This window comes from Crinia signifera, chromosome 2 (assembly GCF_055691185.1).
Source record: "Crinia signifera chromosome 2, ASM5569118v1, whole genome shotgun sequence".
Taxonomy (NCBI): domain Eukaryota; kingdom Metazoa; phylum Chordata; class Amphibia; order Anura; family Myobatrachidae; genus Crinia; species Crinia signifera.
The window spans coordinates 2,569,649-2,593,047 of NC_139218.1; the positions used below are offsets into that span (position 1 = coordinate 2,569,649).

General features: G+C 50.1%; 1 protein-coding gene across 1 annotated transcript in view; it reads right to left on the bottom strand.

Annotated features, from left to right (window-relative positions):
- The window catches only part of ICOSLG (inducible T cell costimulator ligand), a 49,903-nt gene extending 30,146 nt beyond the window's left edge, over positions 1-19,757 (bottom strand). Inside the window, exons 1-3 of the mRNA XM_083171444.1 lie at positions 19,441-19,757; positions 3,244-3,278; positions 921-1,265 (exon numbers count right to left, since the gene is read on the bottom strand). Coding sequence (XP_083027570.1) covers positions 921-1,265; positions 3,244-3,278; positions 19,441-19,457 — 397 coding nt within the window. The 5' untranslated portion in view covers positions 19,458-19,757. The remainder of the gene's footprint in view (positions 1-920; positions 1,266-3,243; positions 3,279-19,440) is intronic.
- Between the last annotated feature and the right edge of the window lie 3,642 nt (positions 19,758-23,399).

Consider the following 23,399-nt stretch of genomic DNA (forward strand, 5'->3'; position numbering starts at 1 on the left):
CCACAGTGACGTGTTTCTGCTGCTGCCCCGGGGTTGGAGGACAGTCGCACCGCAAGGAGGTACCTGTTGTACACATGATATATCGGATCTGAAACATCGTGGGTGCTAAAAAGCACTCACGATGGGTCAGATGCCAATATATCGTATGTTCAGCAGGTCCGACGCCCTGATCCGATCTGATGCGCACGGGACCGCGCATCAGATCAGATCAGATGTCAAACACATGCGATTTTCGGCCGATTTTATCCGATTTATCGGCCCAAAGGGCCGAAATCGGCCGAAAATCGCATAGTGTATGGGGGCCTTAAAGGCATACAATCAGATGCGATGCGATTCGATGCGATTTTGCATAGGATTCAATGTTAAGAAGGTCCTGTTCATTTCCCCACTATCCAAGTGGGCATAGAGTTGATTTTATATAGCGTGGCGAGCGCAGCGAGCCACCGAGCCCGAAGCGAGGGGACGCATATTTCTTAAAAAGTATTCTGTGTCCGTTCGCCACGCTTCGGGCTCGGTGGCTCGCTACGCTCGCCACAGGTTTATATCCAACTCCATGCCCACTTGGATAGTGGGGAAAGGAAAAGGACCCCTTTTTCCCATTGAATTCTATGTTAAAATGGACTCAGACCATTTTAACATTGAATCCTATGGAAAAATCTTGACCATCGCATCGCATACGATTTGGTCGCATGCGATGCGATTTCTAAAACGGACGCCCAGATACTACATAAGTACCCAATATATATATATACACACACAAGGCACACCACCTGTATACATACAGTACACACAGCACACCACCAGTATATACACACACACACACACACACACGTACATACGTACTTACATACACACACACAAATATATAGCATGCTGTGAAGCGTAGCACGGCATGCAGACATCAGGCTGTTGTCTCTCACCTGTCACATTCAGGTGTATCTCTGTTTCGTTAAGTCGGCTGGTTATTTCTGTCATCCAGAAGATATGACAGGTGTAGGTGCCGGCGTCTTGGTGGGAGAGATTGGATAGGTGCAGGGCGAAGTCACCGTTTCTCACTCGCAGGGGGTTCAGGTACGCCCGGCCTCTGTATGTCTCATTCTTACTTGTGGTATTCACCTTCCCATCCTGTACCACGGCCACCATCTGGTCCTGCCGCTGCCAGTACACCGTAATCTCATTTATTGGGTGCTGCAAGGACAGGTGGTTACAGGGCAAGACCGCTGTGCCCCCCTGTATGCCCATCACACCAGCGCTGCACCCCAAAGCTAGGAGACAGACATAAAATATACAACTATTCATTATCTGTATCATTTACAGACAGTCACCCCAATAATACAGGTCACTGACCTATGTAATAACTGCCCCTTATCCCCAGCACAGTGTGAGGGGGACAGGCCTGCACTCACTGAGGATGCAACTGACCGCTGCCGCTATATACTGGGGCACAGCATGTGCCGGCATCACAATCGGCCAGTGCAGTGACCACCCCCTATATTGTCCCAGTGCTGTGACCACCCCCTATATTGTCCTAGTGCAGTGACCACCCCTATATCGGCCCAGTGCAGTCACCACCCCCTATATCGACCCAGTGCAGTGACCACCCCCTATATCATCCCAGTGCAGTGACCACCCCCTATATCATCCCAGTGCAGTAACCACCCCCTATATCATCCCAGTGCAGTCACCACCCCCTATATCATCCCAGTGCAGTGACCACCCCCTATATCGGCCCAGTGCAGTGACCACCCCCTATATCGACCCAGTGCAGTGACCACCCCCTATATCATCCCAGTGCAGTCACCACCCCCTATATCGACCCAGTGCAGTGACCACCCCCTATATCGACCCAGTGCAGTGACCATCCCCTATATCATCCCAGTGCAGTGACCACCCCCTATATCATCCCAGTGCAGTGACCACCCCCTATATCATCCCAGTGCAGTGACCACCCCCTATATCATCCCAGTGCAGTGACCACCCCCTATATCGACCCAGTGCAGTAACCACCCCCTATATCATCCCAGTGCAGTCACCACCCCCTATATCATCCCAGTGCAGTGACCACCCCCTATATCATCCCAGTGCAGTCACCACCCCCTATATCATCCCAGTGCAGTGACCACCCCCTATATCATCCCAGTGCAGTGACCACCCCCTATATCATCCCAGTGCAGTAACCACCCCCTATATCATCCCAGTGCAGTCACCACCCCCTATATCATCCCAGTGCAGTGACCACCCCCTATATCATCCCAGTGCAGTGACCACCCCCTATATCATCCCAGTGCAGTGACCACCCCCTATATCATCCCAGTGCAGTGACCACCCCCTATATCATCCCAGTGCAGTGACCACCCCCTATATCATCCCAGTGCAGTGACCACCCCCTATATCATCCCAGTGCAGTGACCACCCCCTATATCGGCCCAGTGCAGTGACCACCCCCTATATCATCCCAGTGCAGTCACCACCCCCTATATCGACCCAGTGCAGTCACCACCCCCTATATCGACCCAGTGCAGTGACCACCCCCTATATCATCCCAGTGCAGTGACCACCCCCTATATCATCCCAGTGCAGTGACCACCCCCTATATCATCCCAGTGCAGTGACCACCCCCTATATCGGCCCAGTGCAGTGACCACCCCTATATCATCCCAGTGCAGTGACCACCCCCTATATCATCCCAGTGCAGTCACCACCCCCTATATCATCCCAGTGCAGTGACCACCCCCTATATCGGCCCAGTGCAGTGACCACCCCTATATCATCCCAGTGCAGTGACCACCCCCTATATCACCCCAGTGCAGTGACCACCCCCTATATCGGCCTCGTGCAGTGACCACCCCCTATATTGTCCCAGTGCAGTGACCACCCCCTATATTGTCCCAGTGCAGTGACCACACCCTATATCCTCCCAGTGCAGTGACCACCCCCTATATCCTCCCAGTGCAGTGACCACCCCCTATATCGTCCCAGTGCAGTGACCACCCCCTATATCATCCCAGTGCAGTGACCACCCCCTATATCCTCTCAGTGCAGTGACCACCCCCTATATCCTCCCAGTGCAGTGACCACCCCCTATATCCTCCCAGTGCAGTGACCACCCCCTATATCCTCCCAGTGCAGTGACCACCCCCTATATCCTCCCAGTGCAGTGACCACCCCCTATATCCTCCCAGTGCAGTGACCACACCCTATATCGTCCCAGTGCAGTGACCACCCCCTATATCCATCACTTACCTAATATCAGACAGCAGGAGGCAGCAGCGAGTAACCTGCCAAAGAGAGAATGTGTTACAACCACGCTGACATCTCAACATGGGCCGGTTGTCGAGTGGTGGGAGTCCAACGGCCGTGCGGGATGCTGATTCGGGAGGTGGAGGCACAGATTCGGGGGAGGGACAGTAAAAATTTGGGGGGTTGAGGCACAGATTTGAGAGATGGAAAGCAGGGAATTGGGAGCGGGAGGCACAGATTTGGGAGGGGGGAAGGGCACAGATTTGGGAGGGTGAGGCACAGATTTGGGAGGGTGAGGCACAGATTTGGGAGGGGGGAAGGACACAGATTTGGGAGGGGGAAAGCAGGGAATTGGGAGGGTGAGGGACAGATTTGGGAGGATGAGGCACGGATTTGGGAGGATGAGGCACGGATTTGGGTGGGGGAAGGCACAGATTTGGGAGGGGGAAAGCAGGGAATTGGGAGGGTGAGGGACAGATTTGGGAGGGGGAGGCACAGATTTGGGAGGGGGAATGCACAGATCTGGTAGGGGGAGGCACGGATTTGGGAGGGTGAGGCATAGATTTGGGAGGGGGAAAGCAGGGAATTGGGAGGGCGAGGCACGGATTTGGGAGGGGGAAAGCAGGGAATTGGGAGGGTGAGGGACAGATTTGGGAGGGGAAGGCACAGATTTGGGAGGGGGAATGCACAGATCTGGTAGGGGGAGGCATGGATTTTGGAGGGGGAATGCACAGATTTGAGAGGGGAATGCACAGATTTGGGAGGGGGAGGCACAGATCTGGGAGGGGGAGGCATGGATTTGGGAGGGGCAAGGCACAGATTTGGGAGGGGAATGCACAGATTTGGGAGGGGAATGCACAGATTTGGGAGGGGGAGGCACAGATCTGGGAGGGGGAGGCATGGATTTGGGAGGGGCAAGGCACAGGTTTGGGAAGGGGAAGGCATGTGTGTTTGGCCGGGATACCGCACAGCCGCCAGACTCGCACTGCATCCAACCATCCCCAACTGTCCCATGTATTCCTGTCTTCTATCTCCATGAGAATGCACAGTAATATCTGTAGGAGTGACCAATACAAACAGAAATGTAACCGCACAGCTGATAATACCTGGAAAGTTCTTACACTGCGCCAGACCCGTAACACTGAGGTACGACATTTATCAAATGGTGAAGCTACAACCCCGGAAAACCCCCATTTTGGGGTGTCAGACGCAAATATTAGATGTCCCTGCAATGTAAGAAAGGGGATCGCAGCAGGTACCCCCAATACCTCTTGTGATGCCTCCATTGCTCATATAATGCGATGCTGCCAGATGTGCCAATATCCGGAATGTTCTAGCCCATTGCAGCCTATGGGATACAGATCACCCTCCCCAGGAGTGGCCCTTGTGCGGTACGGTCTTACCACCCCCGGCAGCCATGAAATCCTATAACCTTGATCCTATACCTGCACAAGTCATTAAAACTCTTCCTCCTGTGCTTATCCCATCTTCTTAACTAACATCTGCAATCTCTCTCTCTTGATACTGGTACTTTTCCTTCTCTGCTCAAACATGCAGTGATTACTCCCATTCTGAAACAACACAATTCTGACCCTAAGTCTCTCTCTAACTATCGTCCTATCTCTCAGCTCCCATGCCTCTCCAAGCTACTCGAGAGACTTGTCTACTCTCGCTTCACACACTTTCTTAACTCTCACACCCTTTTAGACCCGCTTCAGTCAGACTTTCGCTCTAAACACTCCACTGAGACAGCACTGACTAAAGTGGTGAATGATCTGGTAACTGCTAAGTCTAAAGGCCATTACTCACTACTTATTCTTCTAGATCTTTCTGCTGCGTTTGACACGGTCGATCACACTCTTTTCTTACAAACACTACACTCCCTAAGACACTGTAACGGAATCTGCTGCGCTATATAAGACACTGTGACGGAATCTGTTGCGCTATATAAGTCACTGTAACGGAATCTGCTGCGCTATATAAGACACTGTAACGGAATCTGCTGCGCTATATAAGACGCTATAACGGAATCTGTTGCGCTATATAAGACACTGTAACGGAATCTGCTGCGCTATATAAGACGCTGTAACGGAATCTGCTGCGCTATATAAGTCACTGTAACGGAATCTGCTGCGCTATATAAGTCACTGTAACGGAATCAGCTGCGCTATATAAGACACTGTAACGGAATCTGCTGCTCTATATAAGAAACTGTAACGGAATCTGCTGCGCTATATAAGACGCTGTAAGGGAACCTGCTGCGCTATATAAGTCACTGTAACAGAATCTGCTGCGCTATATAAGACGCTGTAACGGAATCTGCTGCGCTATATAAGACGCTGTAACGGAACCTGCTGCGCTATATAAGTCACTGTAACGGAATCTGCTGCGCTATATAAGACGCTGTAACGGAATCTGCTGCGCTATATAAGACACTGTAACGGAATCTGCTGCGCTATATAAGACACTGTAACGGAATCTGCTGCGCTATATAAGACGCTGTAACGGAACCTGCTGCGCTATATAAGTCACTGTAACGGAATCTGCTGCGCTATATAGGACGCTGTAACGGAATCTGCTGCGCTATATAAGATGCTGTAACGGAACCTGCTGCGCTATATAAGACAATGTAAAGGAATCTGCTGCGCTATATAAGTCACTGCAACGGAATCTGCTGTGCTATATAAGACGCTGTAACGGAATCTGCTGCGCTATATAATACACTGTAACGGAATCTGCTGCGCTATATAAGACACTGTAACGGAATCTGCTGCGCTATATAAGACGCTGTAACGGAATCTGCTGCGCTATATAAGACGCTGTAACGGAATATGCTGCGCTATATAAGATGCTGTAACGGAATCTGCTGCGCTAAATAAGTCGCTGTAACGGAATCTGCTGCGCTATATAAGACACTGTAACGGAATCTGCTGCGCTATATAAGAAACTGTAACGGAATCTGCTGCGCTATATAAGACGCTGTAATGGAATCTGCTGCGCTATATAAGACGCTGTAACGGAATGTGCTGCGCTATATAAGACGCTGTAACGGAATCTGCTGCGCTATACAAGACGCTGTAACGGAATCTGCTGCGCTATATAAGACACTGTAACGGAACCTGCTGCGCTATATAAGTCACTGTAACGGAACCTGCTGCGCTATATAAGACGCTGTAACGGAATCTGCTGCGCTATATAAGACAATGTAAAGGAATCTGCTGCGCTATATAAGTCACTGCAACGGAATCTGCTGCGCTATATAAGACGCTGTAACGGAATCTGCTGCGCTATATAATACACTGTAACGGAATCTGCTGCGCTATATAAGACACTGTAACGGAATCTGCTGCGCTATATAAGACACTGTAACGGAATCTACTGCGCTATATTTAAGACGCCGTAACGGAATCTGCCACGCTATATAAGACGCTGTAACGGAATATGCTGCGCTATATAAGATGCTGTAACGGAATCTGCTGCGCTATATAAGACGCTGTAACGGAATCTGCTGCGCTATATAAGACGCTGTAACGGAATCTGCTGCGCTATATAAGATGCTGTAATGGAATCTGCTGCGCTATATAAGACGCTGTAATGGAATCTGCTGCGCTATATAAGACACTGTACCGGAATCTGCTGCGCTATATAAGACACTGTAACGGAATCTGCTGCGCTATATAAGACGCTGTAACGGAATCTGCCGCGCTATATAAGACGCTGTAACGGAATCTGCCGCCCTATATAAGACGCTGTAACGGAATCTGCTGCGCTATATAAGACACTGTAACGGAATCTGCTGCGCTATATAAGACACTGTAATGGAATCTGCTACGCTATATAAGACACTGTAACGGAATCTGCTGTGCTATATAAGACACTAACGGAATCTGCTGCGCTATATAAGACACTGTAACAGAATCTGCTGCGCTATATAAGACGCTGTAGCGGAATCTGCTGCGCTATATAAGACACTGTAGCGGAATTTGCTGCGCTATATAAGACGCTGTAGCGGAATCTGCTGCGCTATATAATACACTGTAACGGAATCTGCTGCGCTATATAAGACGCTGTAACGGAATCTGCTGCGCTATATAAGACACTGTAACGGAATCTGCCGCGCTATATAAGACTCTGTAACGGAATCTGCCGCGCTATATAAGACGCTGTAACGGAATCTGCCGCGCTATATAAGACGCTGTAACGGAATCTGCCGCGCTATATAAGATGCTGTAACGGAATCTGCTGTGCTATATAAGACACTGTAACGGAATCTGCTGCGCTATATAAGACACTGTAACGGAATCTGCTACGCTATATAAGACACTGTAACGGAATCTGCTGCGCTATATAAGACGCTGTAACGGAATCTGCTGTGCTATATAAGACGCTGTAACGGAATCTGCTGCGCTATATAACACACTGTAACGGAATCTGCTACGCTATATAAGACGCTGTAACGGAATCTGCTGCGCTACATAAGACACTGTAACGGCATCTGCTGCGCTATATAAGACGCTGTAACGGAATCTGCTGCGCTATATAAGACACTGTAACGGAATCTGCTGCGCTTTATAAGACGCTGTAACGAATCTGCTGCACTATATAAGAAACTGTAACGGAATCTGCTGCGCTATATAAGACACTGTAACGGAATCTGCTGCACTATATAAGACGCTGTAACGGAATCTGCTGCGCTATATAAGACGCTGTGAAGGAATCTGCTGCGCTATATAAGACGCTGTAACAGAATCTGCTGCGCTATATAAGACGCTGTAACGGAATCTGCTGCGCTATATAAGACGCTGTAACGGAATCTGCTGCGCTATATAAGACACTGTAATGGAATCTGCTGCGCTATATAAGACGCTGTGACGGAATCTGCTGCGCTATATAAGACGCTGTAACAGAATCTGCTGCGCTATATAAGACGCTGTAACGGAATCTGCTGCGCTATATAAGACGCTGTAACAGAATCTGCTGCGCTATATAACACACTGTAACGGAATCTGCTACGCTATATAAGACGCTGTAACGGAATCTGCTGCGCTATATAAGACACTGTAACGGCATCTGCTGCGCTATATAAGACGCTGTAACGGAATCTGCTGCGCTATATAAGACACTGTAACGGAATCTGCTGCGCTATATAAGACACTGTAACGGAATCTGCTGCGCTATATAAGACGCTGTAACGGAATCTGCTGCGCTATATAAGACACTGTAACGGAATCTGCTGCGATATATAAGACGCTGTAACGGAATCTGCTGCGCTATATAAGACACTGTAAATAAATAATGACATCGCATTCAGATGTGATGATTGACAGGTGCGCTCGATGTAATCGCACATCGCAAGGTGATGATGGGCAGTAAGTTCCCACCCAGATGGCACTAAGTATACAATCAGATACATGGCCCAGCAGTCACCCCAAGGCCTATAGATCTTACTGAACCCATGCCACATAGAACATGTATAATTACATATGTACATTATATGTATTCTCATGTGCTCTCTATGTGCCCCAGCACCCTCTCTCCTCCTCCAAGGGTTAGGGGGTAAGGGAACAGTAGTGAGTGTAGGGTTAGGGGGTAAGGGCACAGTAGTGAGTGTAGGGTTAGGGGGTAAGGGCACAGTAGTGTGTGGAGGGTTAGGGGGTAAGGGTCTTCAGTCTGCACAACCTGGACACTGATCTCCATGCTGACCTAAATGCTGTCACACACTGCTTCTGTCTCACGTATACACCTCACCTCACCTGTAGGCTCCCCACGCTTCCAGTACATCACCTACAGTCTGCACAGCCTGGACACTGACCTCCATGCTGATCTATATGCTGTCACACACTGCTTCTGTCTCACGTATACACCTCACCTCACCTGTAGGCTCCCCACGCTTCCAGTACATCACCTACAGTCTGCACAGCCTGGACACTGATCTCCACACTGAATTAAGTGCTGTCACACACTGCTTCTGTCTCACTTATACATTAACTATACTTCCTGTAGGCTCTCCACGCTTCCAGTACATCACCTACAGTCTGCACAGCCTGGACACTGATCTCCATGCTGACCTATATGCTGTCACACACTGCTTCTGTCTCACTTATACATTACCTATACTTCCTGTAGGCTCTCCACGCTTCCAGTACATCACCTTCTCACTGCTCATTCTAGGCCACTCCAACCTCATTCTATATCACTACTCTGAACAACTTTACACAGAAATATGGCTCCTAGATCCAGTCCCATACCAGTCCTTGCTGTCAGGTCTCGCCCCCTCTCAACTTCCACACCTTTCACACGCACCCACAACCCACACAACCTAATTCCTATCTCACCTGTCCCCTCCCTTCCTTTCTCCTGTGCTCTCTGGAATGCTAGATCAGTCTGCAACAAGCTCCCAACTATCCACGACCTCTTTATCTCCCACTTTTTTAACCTTCTTGCCATCACTGAAACCTGGCTGTCCGCATCTGACACTACCTCCCCTGCTGCCCTCTCCTATGGAGGCCTCTCCTTCACACACTCGGTCAGACCGGATGGCCGCCAGGGTGGAGGAGTGGGCATCCTCCTCTCCCCCAACTGCACCTTCCGCGCCATCCCACCTGAGCCCTCCCTCACATTCTCCACCTTTGAGGTACACACTATCCGCCTCTTCTACCCTATTCACCTCCTTGTGGCTGTAATCTACCGCCCCCCTGGCCCCTGCTCCCCTTTCCTTGATAACTTTGCTGCGTGGCTTCCACACTTTCTTGCCTCTGACCTCCCCTCTATCATCCTCGGTGACTTTAACATTCCTATTGACATCAATAATGCTGCCTCCTCTAACCTTCTTGACCTTACCACCTCCTTTGGACTTTCTCAATGGACCTCCACTCCCACTCATAATCTCGGACACTCCCTTGACCTAGTCTTCACCCACCATTGTAATCTCTCTGATTTCTCTAATTCTTCCTTCCCACTCTCTGACCACAATCTGCTCTCTTTCACCCTCTCATCCTCCCCTCATTGCCCAGACCGACAGTCACCAGACGTAACCTCGGATCTCTTGACCCCACTGTCCTGTCTTCCCTGGAGACTTTCCTCTCTCCTCTTTCAACCATGACCTGCCCCAACCAGGCTGCCTCTTTCTATTACTCTTCTCTCACCTCTGCTCTCGACTCTGTAGCCCCCCTCCACACTGTTCCCCTTCGACGCTCTAAACCACAACCCTGGCACAACAAAATAACACGATTCTTGCAAAAATGTGCACGCTCTGCTGAACGCCTCTGGAGGAAATCTCACTCTCTGGCAGACTTCCTCCATTTCAAGTTTATTCTCTCCTCCTACAGCGCTGCTCTCTCCTATACCAAACAATCTTTCTTCAAATCTCTCATCTCTTCCCATTCCTCCAATCCCTGACGTCTCTTTAATACTTTCAACACTCTACTTCGCCCTGCACCACCCCTCCTCCCTTCATCCCTCACTGCCACTGACTTTGCCTCCTTCTTCCTCTCTAAAATTGAGGTAATCCGACATGATATCTCCTTCCATACCCCCTCTGCTGCCCAGCCACCCCAATCATCCTCCCCTACCAACTACCCCACTCTGTCATCCTTCTGCCCTACTACAGCTGAGGAAGTCCGCTCCCTCATCTCATCCTCTCCCCCCTCTACCTGTCCCTTGGACCCTCTCCCCTCCCGTCTCCTCAGTTCCCTCTCCCCCACTGGCTGCTCCCACCTTGCTCACCTCTTTAACCTATCTCTTTCTACTGGCATCTTTCCCTCACCCTTCAAACACGCTCTGGTCTCGCCTATTCTTAAAAAACCAAACCTGGACCCTTTATCTTCCACAAGCTACCGCCCTATCTCTCTTCTCCCATTTGCCTCTAAAATACTATAACGGCTGGTTTACAGGCGTCTCACCAGCTACCTGTCTGACCACTCCATCCTAGATCCCCTTCAATCTGGCTTTCGCCCACTTCACTCCACTGAGACTGCCCTAGTGAAAGTCACCAATGACCTGCTGTCAGCCAAATCCAAGGGTCACTTCTCCCTGCTTATCCTTTTGGACCTATCTGCTGCCTTTGACACTGTGGATCACCCTCTCCTCCTCCACACACTCCAAAACATTGGCCTCTCTGGCACAGTCTTCAACTGGTTTTCCTCTTACCTCTTCAACCGTTCCTTCTCAGTCTCTGCCTCTGGCACTACCTCACCACCTTCCATCCTTCCTGTCGGGGTCCCTCAGGGTTCGTCCTTGGCCCCATTCTGTTCTCCCTGTACACCTCCTCTCTGGGTGCACTCATTAACCTCTTTGGCTTCCAATATCACCTCTATGCAGATGACACCCAAATCTACCTCTCCTCTCCTGATCTGTTCCCCACTGTTCTCTCTCAGGTTTACAGCTGCCTCTCTGCCATCTCTACCTGGATGTCTGAGTGATTTCTGAAGCTGAATATGGACAAAACCGAACTTATTATCTTTCCCCCACCCAGAGCTATGCCCCCTACTAATATCTCTATCACTGTTAACAACACCATCATCTCCCCTGTTTCCCAACTCCGCTGCCTGGGTGTCACTCTTGACTCCTCCCTCTCCTTTGCACCCCACATCCAAGCCCTGGCCCATTCTTGCCGGTTCCAGTTACGCAACATTGCTCGCATCAGGCCCTTTCTCTCACAGAGTGCAACTAAGCTGATCATCCACTCATTGGTCATCTCACGGCTTGACTACTGTAATGTTCTCCTCACCGGCCTCGCTCAATCCCAACTAGCTCCTCTCCAATCTGTCCTCAATGCTGCAGCCAGGCTTATCTTCCTCTCCCGCCGCTCTAACTCTGCTAATCCCCTTCAACAAAATCTGCACTGGCTTCCATTTCCCTACAGAATCCTCTTCAAACACCTCACACTCACATACAGGGCCATCTCTAATTCCATTGCTCCCTATATCTCTAACCTCATCTCCATTCATACACCCTCCCGCCCTCTACGGTCAGCTGACGACTGTCGTCTCTCCTCCACCCTGATCACTGCTTCCCATGCTAGAGTACAGGACTTTGCCCGTGCTGCACCCCTTCAGTGGAACGCACTCCCTCGCTCCATTAGACTCTCCCCGACCTTGCAAAGCTTCAAACGGGCACTGAAAACTCACCTATTCATCAAAGCGTACCCTTCTACTGCATAAACCAGCTGGTTCTCCGACCCCTTGCCTGTTTCCTGTTTACATCCTGCTATCTAACCACCACCCCCTCGCTTGCACCTTTTGTAATCTGTCTGTCTCCCCTTCCTACTAGATTGTAAGCTTCTCCGAGTAGGGCCCTCTTCCCTCCTGTTGTCAAAGCCCACTTCTCTTCACAGTTCACTCACAGCTCTCCTTTACTCCAACACTCAGTGACCATCTTCATACTCATCTCCATCATTGGCCTCAAGCCTCTAGTTGTATGTTGATTGGGTCCTCACTACTTACATTTAAGCTGTAATGTGTATTGAACTGTGGTGCTCTTTATTTGTACTGTATTTTTGTTATTTATTCAATGTTATGCCAAGTTTTGTCTCCCTGTATTGTTCCTTTGTACGGCGCTGCGAAACACTTGTGGCGCCTTATAAATAAAATTATAATAATAATAAGGGAACAGTAGTGAGTGTAGGGTTAGGGGGTAAGGGCACAGTAGTGTGTGGAGGGTTAGGGGGTAAGGGCACAGTAGTGTGTGGAGGGTTAGGGGGTAAGGGCACAGTAGTGAGTGTATGGTTAGGGGGTAAGGGCGCAGTAGTGAGTGTAGGGTTAGGGGGAAAGCACAGTAGTGAGTGTGGGGTTAGGGGGTAAGGGCACAGTAGTGAGTGTGGGGTTAGGGAGTAAGGGCACAGTAGTGAGTGTGGGGTTAGGGGGTAAGGGCACAGTAGTGAGTGTGGGGTTAGGGGGTAAGGGCACAGTAGTGAGTGTATGGTTAGGGGGTAAGGGCGCAGTAGTGAGTGTAGGGTTAGGGGGTAAGGGAACAGTAGTGAGTGTAGGGTTAGGGGGTAAGGGCACAGTATTGAGTGTAGGGTTAGGGGGTAAGGGCACAGTAGTGAGTGTGGGGTTAGGGGGTAAGGGCACAGTAGTGAGTGTGGGGTTAGGGGGTAAGGGCACAGTAGTGAGTGTGGGGTTAGGGGGTAAGGGCACAGTAGTGTGTGGAGGGTTAGTGGGTAAGGGCATAGTAGTGTGTGGAGGGTTAGGGGGTAAGGGCACAGTAGTGTGTGGAGGGTTAGGGGGTAAGGGCACAGTAGCGTGTGGAGGGTTAGGGCACAGTAGTGTGTGTACGGTTAGGGGATAAGGACTCAGTAGTGTGTGTAGGGTTTAGGGGTAAGGGTCAGTAGTGTGTGTAGGGTAAGGGTACAGTAGTGTGTGGAGGTTTATGGGGTAAGGGTACAGTAGTTTATAAGGTTAGGGGGTAAGGGCACAGTAGGGTGGAGGGTTAGAGGTAAGGGTACAGGTGTTTGTAGAGTTAGGGGGTAAGGGCACAGTAGCATGTGGAGGGTTAGGGGGCAATGGTAAAGTCATTTGTAGGGTTAGGGGGTAAGAGCACAGTGTGTGGATGGTTAGGTTGTATGGGCACAGTGGTGTGTGCAGGGTTAGGGGGTAAGGGCACAGTAATGTGTGGATGGTTAGGTTGTATGGGCACAGTGGTGTGTGCAGGGTTAGGGGGTAAGAGCACAGTAGTTTGTAGGGTTAGGGTGTATGGACACAGTAGTGTGTGGATGGTTATGGTAAAGGTACAGTAGTTTGTAGAGTTAGGGGGGTAAGGGCACAGTAGTGTGTGGAGGGTTAGGGGTAAGGGCACAGTAGTGTGTGTAGGGTTAGGGGTAAGGGTACAGTAGTGTCTGTAGGGTTAGGGGGTAAGGATACAGTAGTGAGTGCAGGGATAGGGGGTAAGGGCACAGTAGTGTGTGTAGGGTTAGGGGGTAAGGGCACAGTAGTGTGTGGAGGGTTAGGGAGTAAGGGTATAGTAGTGTGTGGAGGGTTAGGGAGTAAGGGTATAGTAGTGTGTGTAGGGTTAGGGGTAAGGGTACAGTAGTGTCTGTAGGGTTAGGGGGTAAGGATACAGTAGTGAGTGCAGGGATAGGGGGTAAGGGCACAGTAGTGTGTGTAGGGTTAGGGGGTAAGGGCACAGTAGTGTGTGGAAGGTTAGGGGGTAAGGGCACAGTAGTGTCTGTAGGGTTAGGGGGTAAGGATACAGTAGTGAGTGCAGGGATAGGGGGTAAGGGCACAGTAGTGTGTGTAGGGTTAGGGGGTAAGGGCACAGTAGTGTGTGGAGGGTTAGGGAGTAAGGGTATAGTAGTGTGTGGAGGGTTAGGGAGTAAGGGTATAGTAGTGTGTGTAGGGTTAGGGGTAAGGGTACAGTAGTGTCTGTAGGGTTAGGGGGTAAGGATACAGTAGTGAGTGCAGGGATAGGGGGTAAGGGCACAGTAGTGTGTGTGGGGTTAGGGGGTAAGGGCACAGTAGTGTGTGGAGGGTTAGGGGGTAAGGGCACAGTAGTGTGTGTACGGTTAGGGGATAAGGACTCAGTAGTGTGTGTAGGGTTTAGGGGTAAGGGTCAGTAGTGTGTGTAGGGTAAGGGTACAGTAGTGTGTGGAGGTTTATGGGGTAAGGGTACAGTAGTTTATAAGGTTAGGGGGTAAGGGCACAGTAGGGTGGAGGGTTAGAGGTAAGGGTACAGGTGTTTGTAGAGTTAGGGGGTAAGGGCACAGTAGCATGTGGAGGATTAGGGGGCAATGGTAAAGTCATTTGTAGGGTTAGGGGGTAAGAGCACAGTGTGTGGATGGTTAGGTTGTATGGGCACAGTGGTGTGTGCAGGGTTAGGGGGTAAGGGCACAGTAATGTGTGGATGGTTAGGTTGTATGGGCACAGTGGTGTGTGCAGGGTTAGGGGGTAAGAGCACAGTAGTTTGTAGGGTTAGGGTGTATGGACACAGTAGTGTGTGGATGGTTATGGTAAAGGTACAGTAGTTTGTAGAGTTAGGGGGGTAAGGGCACAGTAGTGTGTGGAGGGTTAGGGGTAAGGGTACAGTAGTGTCTGTAGGGTTAGGGGGTAAGGATACAGTAGTGAGTGCAGGGATAGGGGGTAAGGGCACAGTAGTGTGTGTAGGGTTAGGGGGTAAGGGCACAGTAGTGTGTGGAGGGTTAGGGAGTAAGGGTATAGTAGTGTGTGGAGGGTTAGGGAGTAAGGGTATAGTAGTGTGTGTAGGGTTAGGGGTAAGGGTACAGTAGTGTCTGTAGGGTTAGGGGGTAAGGATACAGTAGTGAGTGCAGGGATAGGGGGTAAGGGCACAGTAGTGTGTGTAGGGTTAGGGGGTAAGGGCACAGTAGTGTGTGGAAGGTTAGGGGGTAAGGGCACAGTAGTGTCTGTAGGGTTAGGGGGTAAGGATACAGTAGTGAGTGCAGGGATAGGGGGTAAGGGCACAGTAGTGTGTGTAGGGTTAGGGGGTAAGGGCACAGTAGTGTGTGGAGGGTTAGGGAGTAAGGGTATAGTAGTGTGTGGAGGGTTAGGGAGTAAGGGTATAGTAGTGTGTGTAGGGTTAGGGGTAAGGGTACAGTAGTGTCTGTAGGGTTAGGGGGTAAGGATACAGTAGTGAGTGCAGGGATAGGGGGTAAGGGCACAGTAGTGTGTGTGGGGTTAGGGGGTAAGGGCACAGTAGTGTGTGGAGGGTTAGGGGGTAAGGGCACAGTAGTGTCTGTAGGGTTAGGGGGTAAGGATACAGTAGTGAGTGCAGGGATAGGGGGTAAGGGCACAGTAGTGTGTGGGGTTAGGGGGTAAGGGCACAGTAGTGTGTGGAGGGTTAGGGGGTAAGGGCACAGTAGTGTCTGTAGGGTTAGGGGGTAAGGATACAGTAGTGAGTGCAGGGATAGGGGGTAAGGGCACAGTAGTGTGTGTAGGGTTAGGGGGTAAGGGCACAGTAGTGTGTGTAGGGTTAGGGGGTAAGGGCACAGTAGTGTGTGGAGGGTTAGGGGTAAGGGCACAGTAGTGTGTGTAGGGTTAGGGGTAAGGGTACAGTAGTGTCTGTAGGGTTAGGGGGTAAGGATACAGTAGTGTGTGGAGGGTTAGGGGTAAGGGCACAGTAGTGTGTGGAGGGTTAGGGGTAAGGGCACAGTAGTGTGTGGAGGGTTAGGGGTAAGGGCACAGTAGTGTGTGTAGGGTTAGGGGGTAAGGATACAGTAGTGAGTGCAGGGATAGGGGGTAAGGGCACAGTAGTGTGTGTAGGGTTAGGGGGTAAGGGCACAGTAGTGTGTGGAGGGTTAGGGAGTAAGGGTATAGTAGTGTGTGTAGGGTTAGGGGTAAGGGCACAGTAGTGTGTGTAGGGTTAGGGGTAAGGGCACAGTAGTGTGTGTAGGGTTAGGGGGTAAGGGCACAGTAGTGTGTGGAGGGTTGGGGAGTAAGGGTATAGTAGTGTGTGTAGGGTTAGGGGGTAAGGGCACAGTAGTGTGTGTAGGGTTAGGGGGTAAGGGTACAGTAGTGTGTGGAGGGTTAGGGAGTAAGGATACAGTAGTGAGTGCAGGGATAGGGGGTAAGGGCACAGTAGTGTGTGTAGGGTTAGGGGTAAGGGCACAGTAGTGTGTGTAGGGTTAGGGGGTAAGGGTACAGTAGTGTCTGTAGGGTTAGGGGGTAAGGATACAGTAGTGAGTGCAGGGATAGGGGGTAAGGGCACAGTAGTGTGTGTAGGGTTAGGGGGTAAGGGCACAGTAGTGTGTGGAGGGTTAGGGGGTAAGGGCACAGTAGTGTGTGGAGGGTTAGGGGGTAAGGGGGGGGGGGGAGTTGAGGTCCCCCTGTATTTCTATAACCAACACCAGGCTCATAGCCCAGTCCTGGGTCCCAAAATACAGGGTACAAAAGGAGTAGGGGGTCACCCATATTTTGGCAACCAGCCAGCAGGCTAATGCCCCAGCCAGGGGACACTTTCTATACACGTCCCCAGCCAAAGCATCAACCTCTGGCTGATCAGCCCAGGCCTGGCCCCCTACCTCCCCACTAAAGCCCCCCTCCAGAGCACCCCTGGCCTGGGCTGAAACCTGGGGCTGTCCCCAATGCCCCTGGGGGGTGGGCACCAGGCTGATGGCATAAATGTGTAAAAATTAGAATAACAAACATTGGGTTTTGTTGTGGAACTACAAGTCCCAGCAAGTCTCCCCTGCATGCAGGGACTTGATGAGCCACAAGCCCAGCATGGCTACAAGCATGTAATACCCCTTGGCAACGAGCATTTCACTCTCCCTTGGCAATAAGCATGAAACTCCTGGCATTGAGCATGTAGGTAAGTGGTACTTATGTGGCATAATATGTAATGGGCATTACAGCATGTGGCGTAATGGGCATCCCAGTGTAAGGCACAATGTGTAATAGGTATCACGGTGTGGCATAACATGTAATTGGCATCATGACAATGTGTTTTGGGCATCACGGCATGTGGAATAATGTGTAATGGGCATTACAGCATGCAGAATAATGTGTAACAGGCATTACAGTACGTGGTATAATGTGTAACAGGCATTACGGTTAAACATTGTACATTGATTTAAGTAGCCTGGCACTGTTTGGGCTTGGGGGGCCGAGGGGTGGTTCACTGGAGACGGAGGACAATGTGGAAAAGGTTTCCCTTCTTTCCGGGGGGAAGGAGGGGGGGTGGGCAACCCTGTGTAGTGTGTGTATTTTTCATTGTATGTGTCATTTATGTGGACATTGGTTTTGTTGAAGAACTACAAGACCCAGTGGGCCCATGAATGCCCCGCTTGCTGGGACTTGTGGTTCTCTGAGTCCATGCATGCACGGGAAGCTTCAGCCCGGGCCTGGGGTGCCCCCTTAATTGGAGGGTGTCCCCACTCCCCAGTCTGGGCTGATCAGCCACAAGTTGATGGTTTAGCCAGGGGACCTTGTATAAAAAGTCTCCCTTTTCCCCCTGTATTTCTGCAACCAGGACTGGCTCACTGACATATATCCTAATCACCAGTATGAATGATGTTAAATCTGCGGATTACCCAGACTACATTGGCCGGGATGCTCTAGACCAGAAATGCGGTAAAAACCCCGTTATCGATTTTACCGCATATCTGTATTCTCTAACCCCCCTCCACAGTCTCAGCGCTGCGGAGGGAATCGTCAGCAAAAGCCTCTGGCCTTCTTACTGCAGCGCTGTGTGAGGGATCCGACATGGATTCCTCCCAGCATGCCCCACGGCCGGTGCCGTGCTCTGCGCAGACAGACTCCCGGAAGTCCAGCTCCGGAGCCGCATCGCAAGGGACAGGTCTTATCGCAAGAGCCGTCCCTTGTGTTAATGATCGCATCTGTTAGAGCATATGCGATTATTAACAATGCGAAGCCCGGCGGAGGGGGGGGCGATAACGGTTAGAGCATCCCGCCCTATGTGCGCATACGTCCGCGTTCTATCGATGGTGTAGCCATTCGTAACAGCTGAATTGGGTTAACTTACTTTATATGCAATAGTGTTCATTCTAGCACCTGCCACATTTGAAAACCCCTGCAGTTCCTCTTCCCTGCCTGGGGTGTCGCTGTCTACTGTAGTGCTTCTAGCTCAGTGTGGTCTGTATATCAGCACTGATATGCAAACCAGACCTGTACTAGAAACATCACAGCAGACAGCGACACCCCAGGCAGGGAACAGGAACTGCATGGGATTTAGGAGTTGGCGAGTGCTAGAGTGAACACTACATACATCAGGCAAATCAGCCGCATTCGGCTTATTGGAAGTTAACCAGGCACTGGCCGTATTTCACATGACTGCATTCCTACCCATTCCATCTTAGTAAATGTACCCCAAAGGGTTAATGTGTGTCTCTGTATTGACTCTTCCTTATGTGTCTGTGCTTCAGTAATGCTAAGGGGTAGTGATTCCCCCCCCAGCACCCATAGACCTTGATGACTGTTGTTTTGTTTAAGTATTGAATGGATAACGCAGAGATGGGGCAAACGCAGGATTTCTGAGCATCCGATGACTGCTGTGAATCTATTTCCAGAATGCAGAAGTGTCGCTGGGTAATGTCCCCCGTGGGCTCACACGGCAGAAGCAGATTTGGCCAGCAGGGAAACACGTTGGTACTCCCCCCCCCCCCCAGACTATACCCTGGTCGCTCACCTGTGTGTTATATACTGTATATAATATACCCTCCTCTCATAGTGACCAGCGGTGCGAGTCTGTGTAGTGAGTGTGCAGTCACGTGTGTCATTCACTCTCACTTACCTGGGGCAGAAGCACATTGCCGATACCAGATTCCTGGGACTGTCACTCCTCTGCTGACTGTCTCTCTCCTCTGCTGACTGTCTCTCCCCCTCAGACTGTCTCTCTCCTCTGCTGACTGTCTCTCCCCCTCAGACTGTCTCTCTCCTCTGCTGACTGTCTCTCTCCCCCTCAGCCTGTCTCGTGCTGTCACTTCCTGCTCACACTGGAACATAATCACACCCTGTAGGCGGATCTGAGATAACTGTGCACAAGAAATATGCAGATGGGAATATATATATATATATATATATACATACACACACAAATACAGGGACTCCACACTCTCCATAATGAACTAACTCACCTTAGTATACAATTAATCAAATAAAAAATTTTGGGGTCCCTTGGCGATGGGCTGCAAGCTTAAATGCATTGCTCAATTCATGAATTAAAACCCCATTATTTATTTGATTAATTGTATACGAAGGTGAGTTAGTTCATTATGGAGAGTGTGGAGTCCCTGTATTTGTATTTATTAGAGCATGTGGTCACAGGCCACTTCACCCCAACCTGGGAATGGCGAGTGTTGTGGTACTCTGTATGTGTGTGTGTGTGTGTATATATATATATATATATATATATATATATATATATATATATATATATATATATATATATATATATATAGATAGATAGATAGATAGATAGATAGATAGATAGATAGATAGATAGATAGAGAGAAATATATAGATATACATACCTCCCAACTTCTGTGTTGGGGAAATAGGGACACTCGCGCCCGAAAAGGGGGCGGGTGTATGCAAATGAGGGCGCGGCTTATGCTAATTAGTCGTGACCTCATTTTCATACGAGAATAGACGCTGTGCGCATTTGCACAGCGTCTATTCTATTAGATTGGAGGGTCTCCCAACTGCCACCCCTGCAGCGGGACAGGACCCGAAAAACGGGACTGTCCCGCTGTAATCGTGACAGTTGGGAGGTGTGGATATAGGTGACCAGCGCTGGATGGGAGATAACAGACTGAGATTCCCCTGGAATCCTCTGAAGTGTTACCAGTCCCCTTATGTGAAAACCAATTCCGTGGGTGGTCCGAGTGAGAGAAGGATTTCAGGTGTCTGTAACAATCACTTCAGAGTATAGTATAGCAATGAACTTACTTTAAAGTTCTGACCCACGTTCCTATAATGGTTTCTTTTCCCCCATTTATCGGCAAGCAGGCGATGATGAGATGGACAGGATTTATTCCAATGCAAACAATGAATGAAAGATTAAAATAGTACAAAAACAGGGTGAAGCGGTGAGGGATCCTGGACGGAGCAGCTCCGGTGGCCGTAGCTGTGTCCCGATGGAAGCGCTGCAGACACTGTCAGTATGGACGGGTGACGCCGGGATCAGAGTCCGTTCTTACTTTGATCTCCGTGACAAGTGCTGCAGTCCTCCTCCCTCGGAAGCGGCCAAATCAACGCGTTTCGGATATATAATATCCTTTTGCCGCTGTCATTCCTGGCCCGGCTATTTGAGGGGAAGTAGGGTGTATCACATGGTCTTCAATATCCAACCAGATTAGACCTGTGCCCGGCATTAATTATCTTACATTCACCAATGTTGATGAATTCCGCCAAGCAAAGGGCCCAGAATATTGCCCTTAGTTCAAGGACACTGATGAGTAGTTGGCTTTCCTGTGAGTTACAAAGCCCCTGGAAGGATCTCTGGCAAATCACTACGAAGACTTGGATCTGTGGTGTGGAGAGTCCACGTTTGGATCCAAAATGGTCTCCCCGCTGTAAGGTTCTGGTCCAGAAGCCATCAAGAGAGTGAGAGACGTACTACCAGGGACAATGCTATCAGCTGTGACTGGATGTTGGTGTAGGGCCCTGACAACTTCGTGAGGATCTCCCGTTGTAGTGGGCGGGAGTGAAATTGTACATATTCTGCCATGTCAAAGGTCGATACCATCGACGCTAAGACCTTCATGTAGGCATGAACAGACACCGTCTGTGTGAGAGAAGACCTCGTATGTGGGATTGCAGTGTCTGGCCACGTTTCTCTGGCAGGGAGATCCTTTAATGCACCGTACCCAACTGGGCTCCCAAAGTCTGTGCGGGAACCATCGATGACTTCGGCCAATTGATGATCCAGCTGTGATTTTGCAAGACCTTTACCACTATGGCCAGATGGTCCTTGAGAATCTCTGCAGACTGTGCCAGAATCAACAGGTTGTCCAGATATGGAAGGATCCGGATGCCCTGGTTGTGAAGACCGCTGCCCATCACTGCCATGACCTTCATAAAACACCCGAGGGGTAGTAGAACGCCTGAAAGGCAGAGGCTGAAAGTGACGGTCCTGCAGTGCAAACTGCAGAAACCGTTGATGTTCTGGCCTGATGGGTATATGCAGATATGCATCCTGGATGTCCAGGAATGTCATGTAGTCTCTTGGCTCGAAGGCCAAGACTATGGATCGCAAGGTCTCTATCTGGAACTTCGGGACCTGAATATACCTGTTGAGCTGTTTTAAGTTGAGGATGTGACGGTATGACCCATTGGGCTTCTGGACTAGAAAGAGGCTGGCATAGATACTTGAGCCTCTCTAAGATGAAGGTACTGGCACTATGACTCCAGATTGCAGAAGCTTCTGGATGGACTGCTCCAGAGCCCTAGATTTTCCTAAGTCCTTTGGAGAACTTGTGGAAAAGAAGGAGTTTCCTGGATACCATTGGAAGGTTAGGAGGTAGCCTTGGGAGACGACATCCCGAACCCATGCATCTGTCTTGGATGCCAGCCAGATGTCTGAAAACCCCAACAGGTGGCCTCCCACCTTGGGATCCCCCAGGTGGAAGCCCACCCCATTTGTCCTCTGGCTTAGGGTCAGGGCACCTGGTGGTCCAAGGACGATTGCCCTTGGGTTCGCAGGACCTGGCAACCTGTATCGGGGAAGAGATACATCCTCACCATTGTGGACTATGCCACCCGGTATCCAGAGGCTGTAGCTCTATCCACCATCACTGCTAGGCGTATTTAGTAGAGTAGGGTTCCCCAGCAAAATCCTAACCGATCAAGGGACGCAGTTCATGAGTGAACTGGTCCAGTGCCTCTGGGCCAGGTGCAGAGTGAGGCAACTCCGCACTGCCCCCCATTATCCCCAGACTAACGGACTTTGTGAGAGGTTTAATGGTACTCTGAAACAGATGCTGTGAAGTTATCAGACTCACTTTAAGACTGTAATTATTATATTTTATTAGGTGTAGTGATTAATGTACTTTTTAGTCCGTCTGTACCCTCTTGTTCTATTTCCCCAAATCTGTGTGTATTTCCAGAACCATAGTATTAGACTGTATATTGCCCAAATATGATCAGACAGGAAATGTCCACAGGGGATGATCCAATTCCCCTGCTATTTACAGGAAGGTTATGTCCACAGGGGGTAATCAGGACATAACCAAATTACCTTCCTTGTATTTACACTCCTTTGTGCCTTTCTGGACTCTAGTAGACTCTTTGGAACCGGACCCAGCAGGGGGCAGCAGCAGAGGGACAGCTGCAGCTTGAAGGGGGGGGGGATATACCTGACTCTTGAATCCACCAATCCGGACCCAGTGCAAGTCCACTGACAGTTCAGGTACCGTGGGAATTTAGAAGGTTTTAAAATGACTTGCACACATGCCGGCTCCTCATGTTAGTCGCAATCCTGGCTCAGGGGTCATACCCTCCACTGGATCTTGTGGAACACATCATTTGCCCGGGGGGGGGTGGGGGGGCATCCTACTAAGCTCTGGTGTGGAGCGTCCGGTGCTGTGTGGATTTACACAGGTTTCTGCTATCACTGCTGTGTGGAATAAGTGATAGCTTTGTGATTTGGAACTGTGATGCTAAAAAAGGACTTGAACTGCTACCAGGATGTTTCTATGCTACATTTTGCCTCTTGTTCCTGTCTTTATCTACTTTCGTGTGCTGTGATAA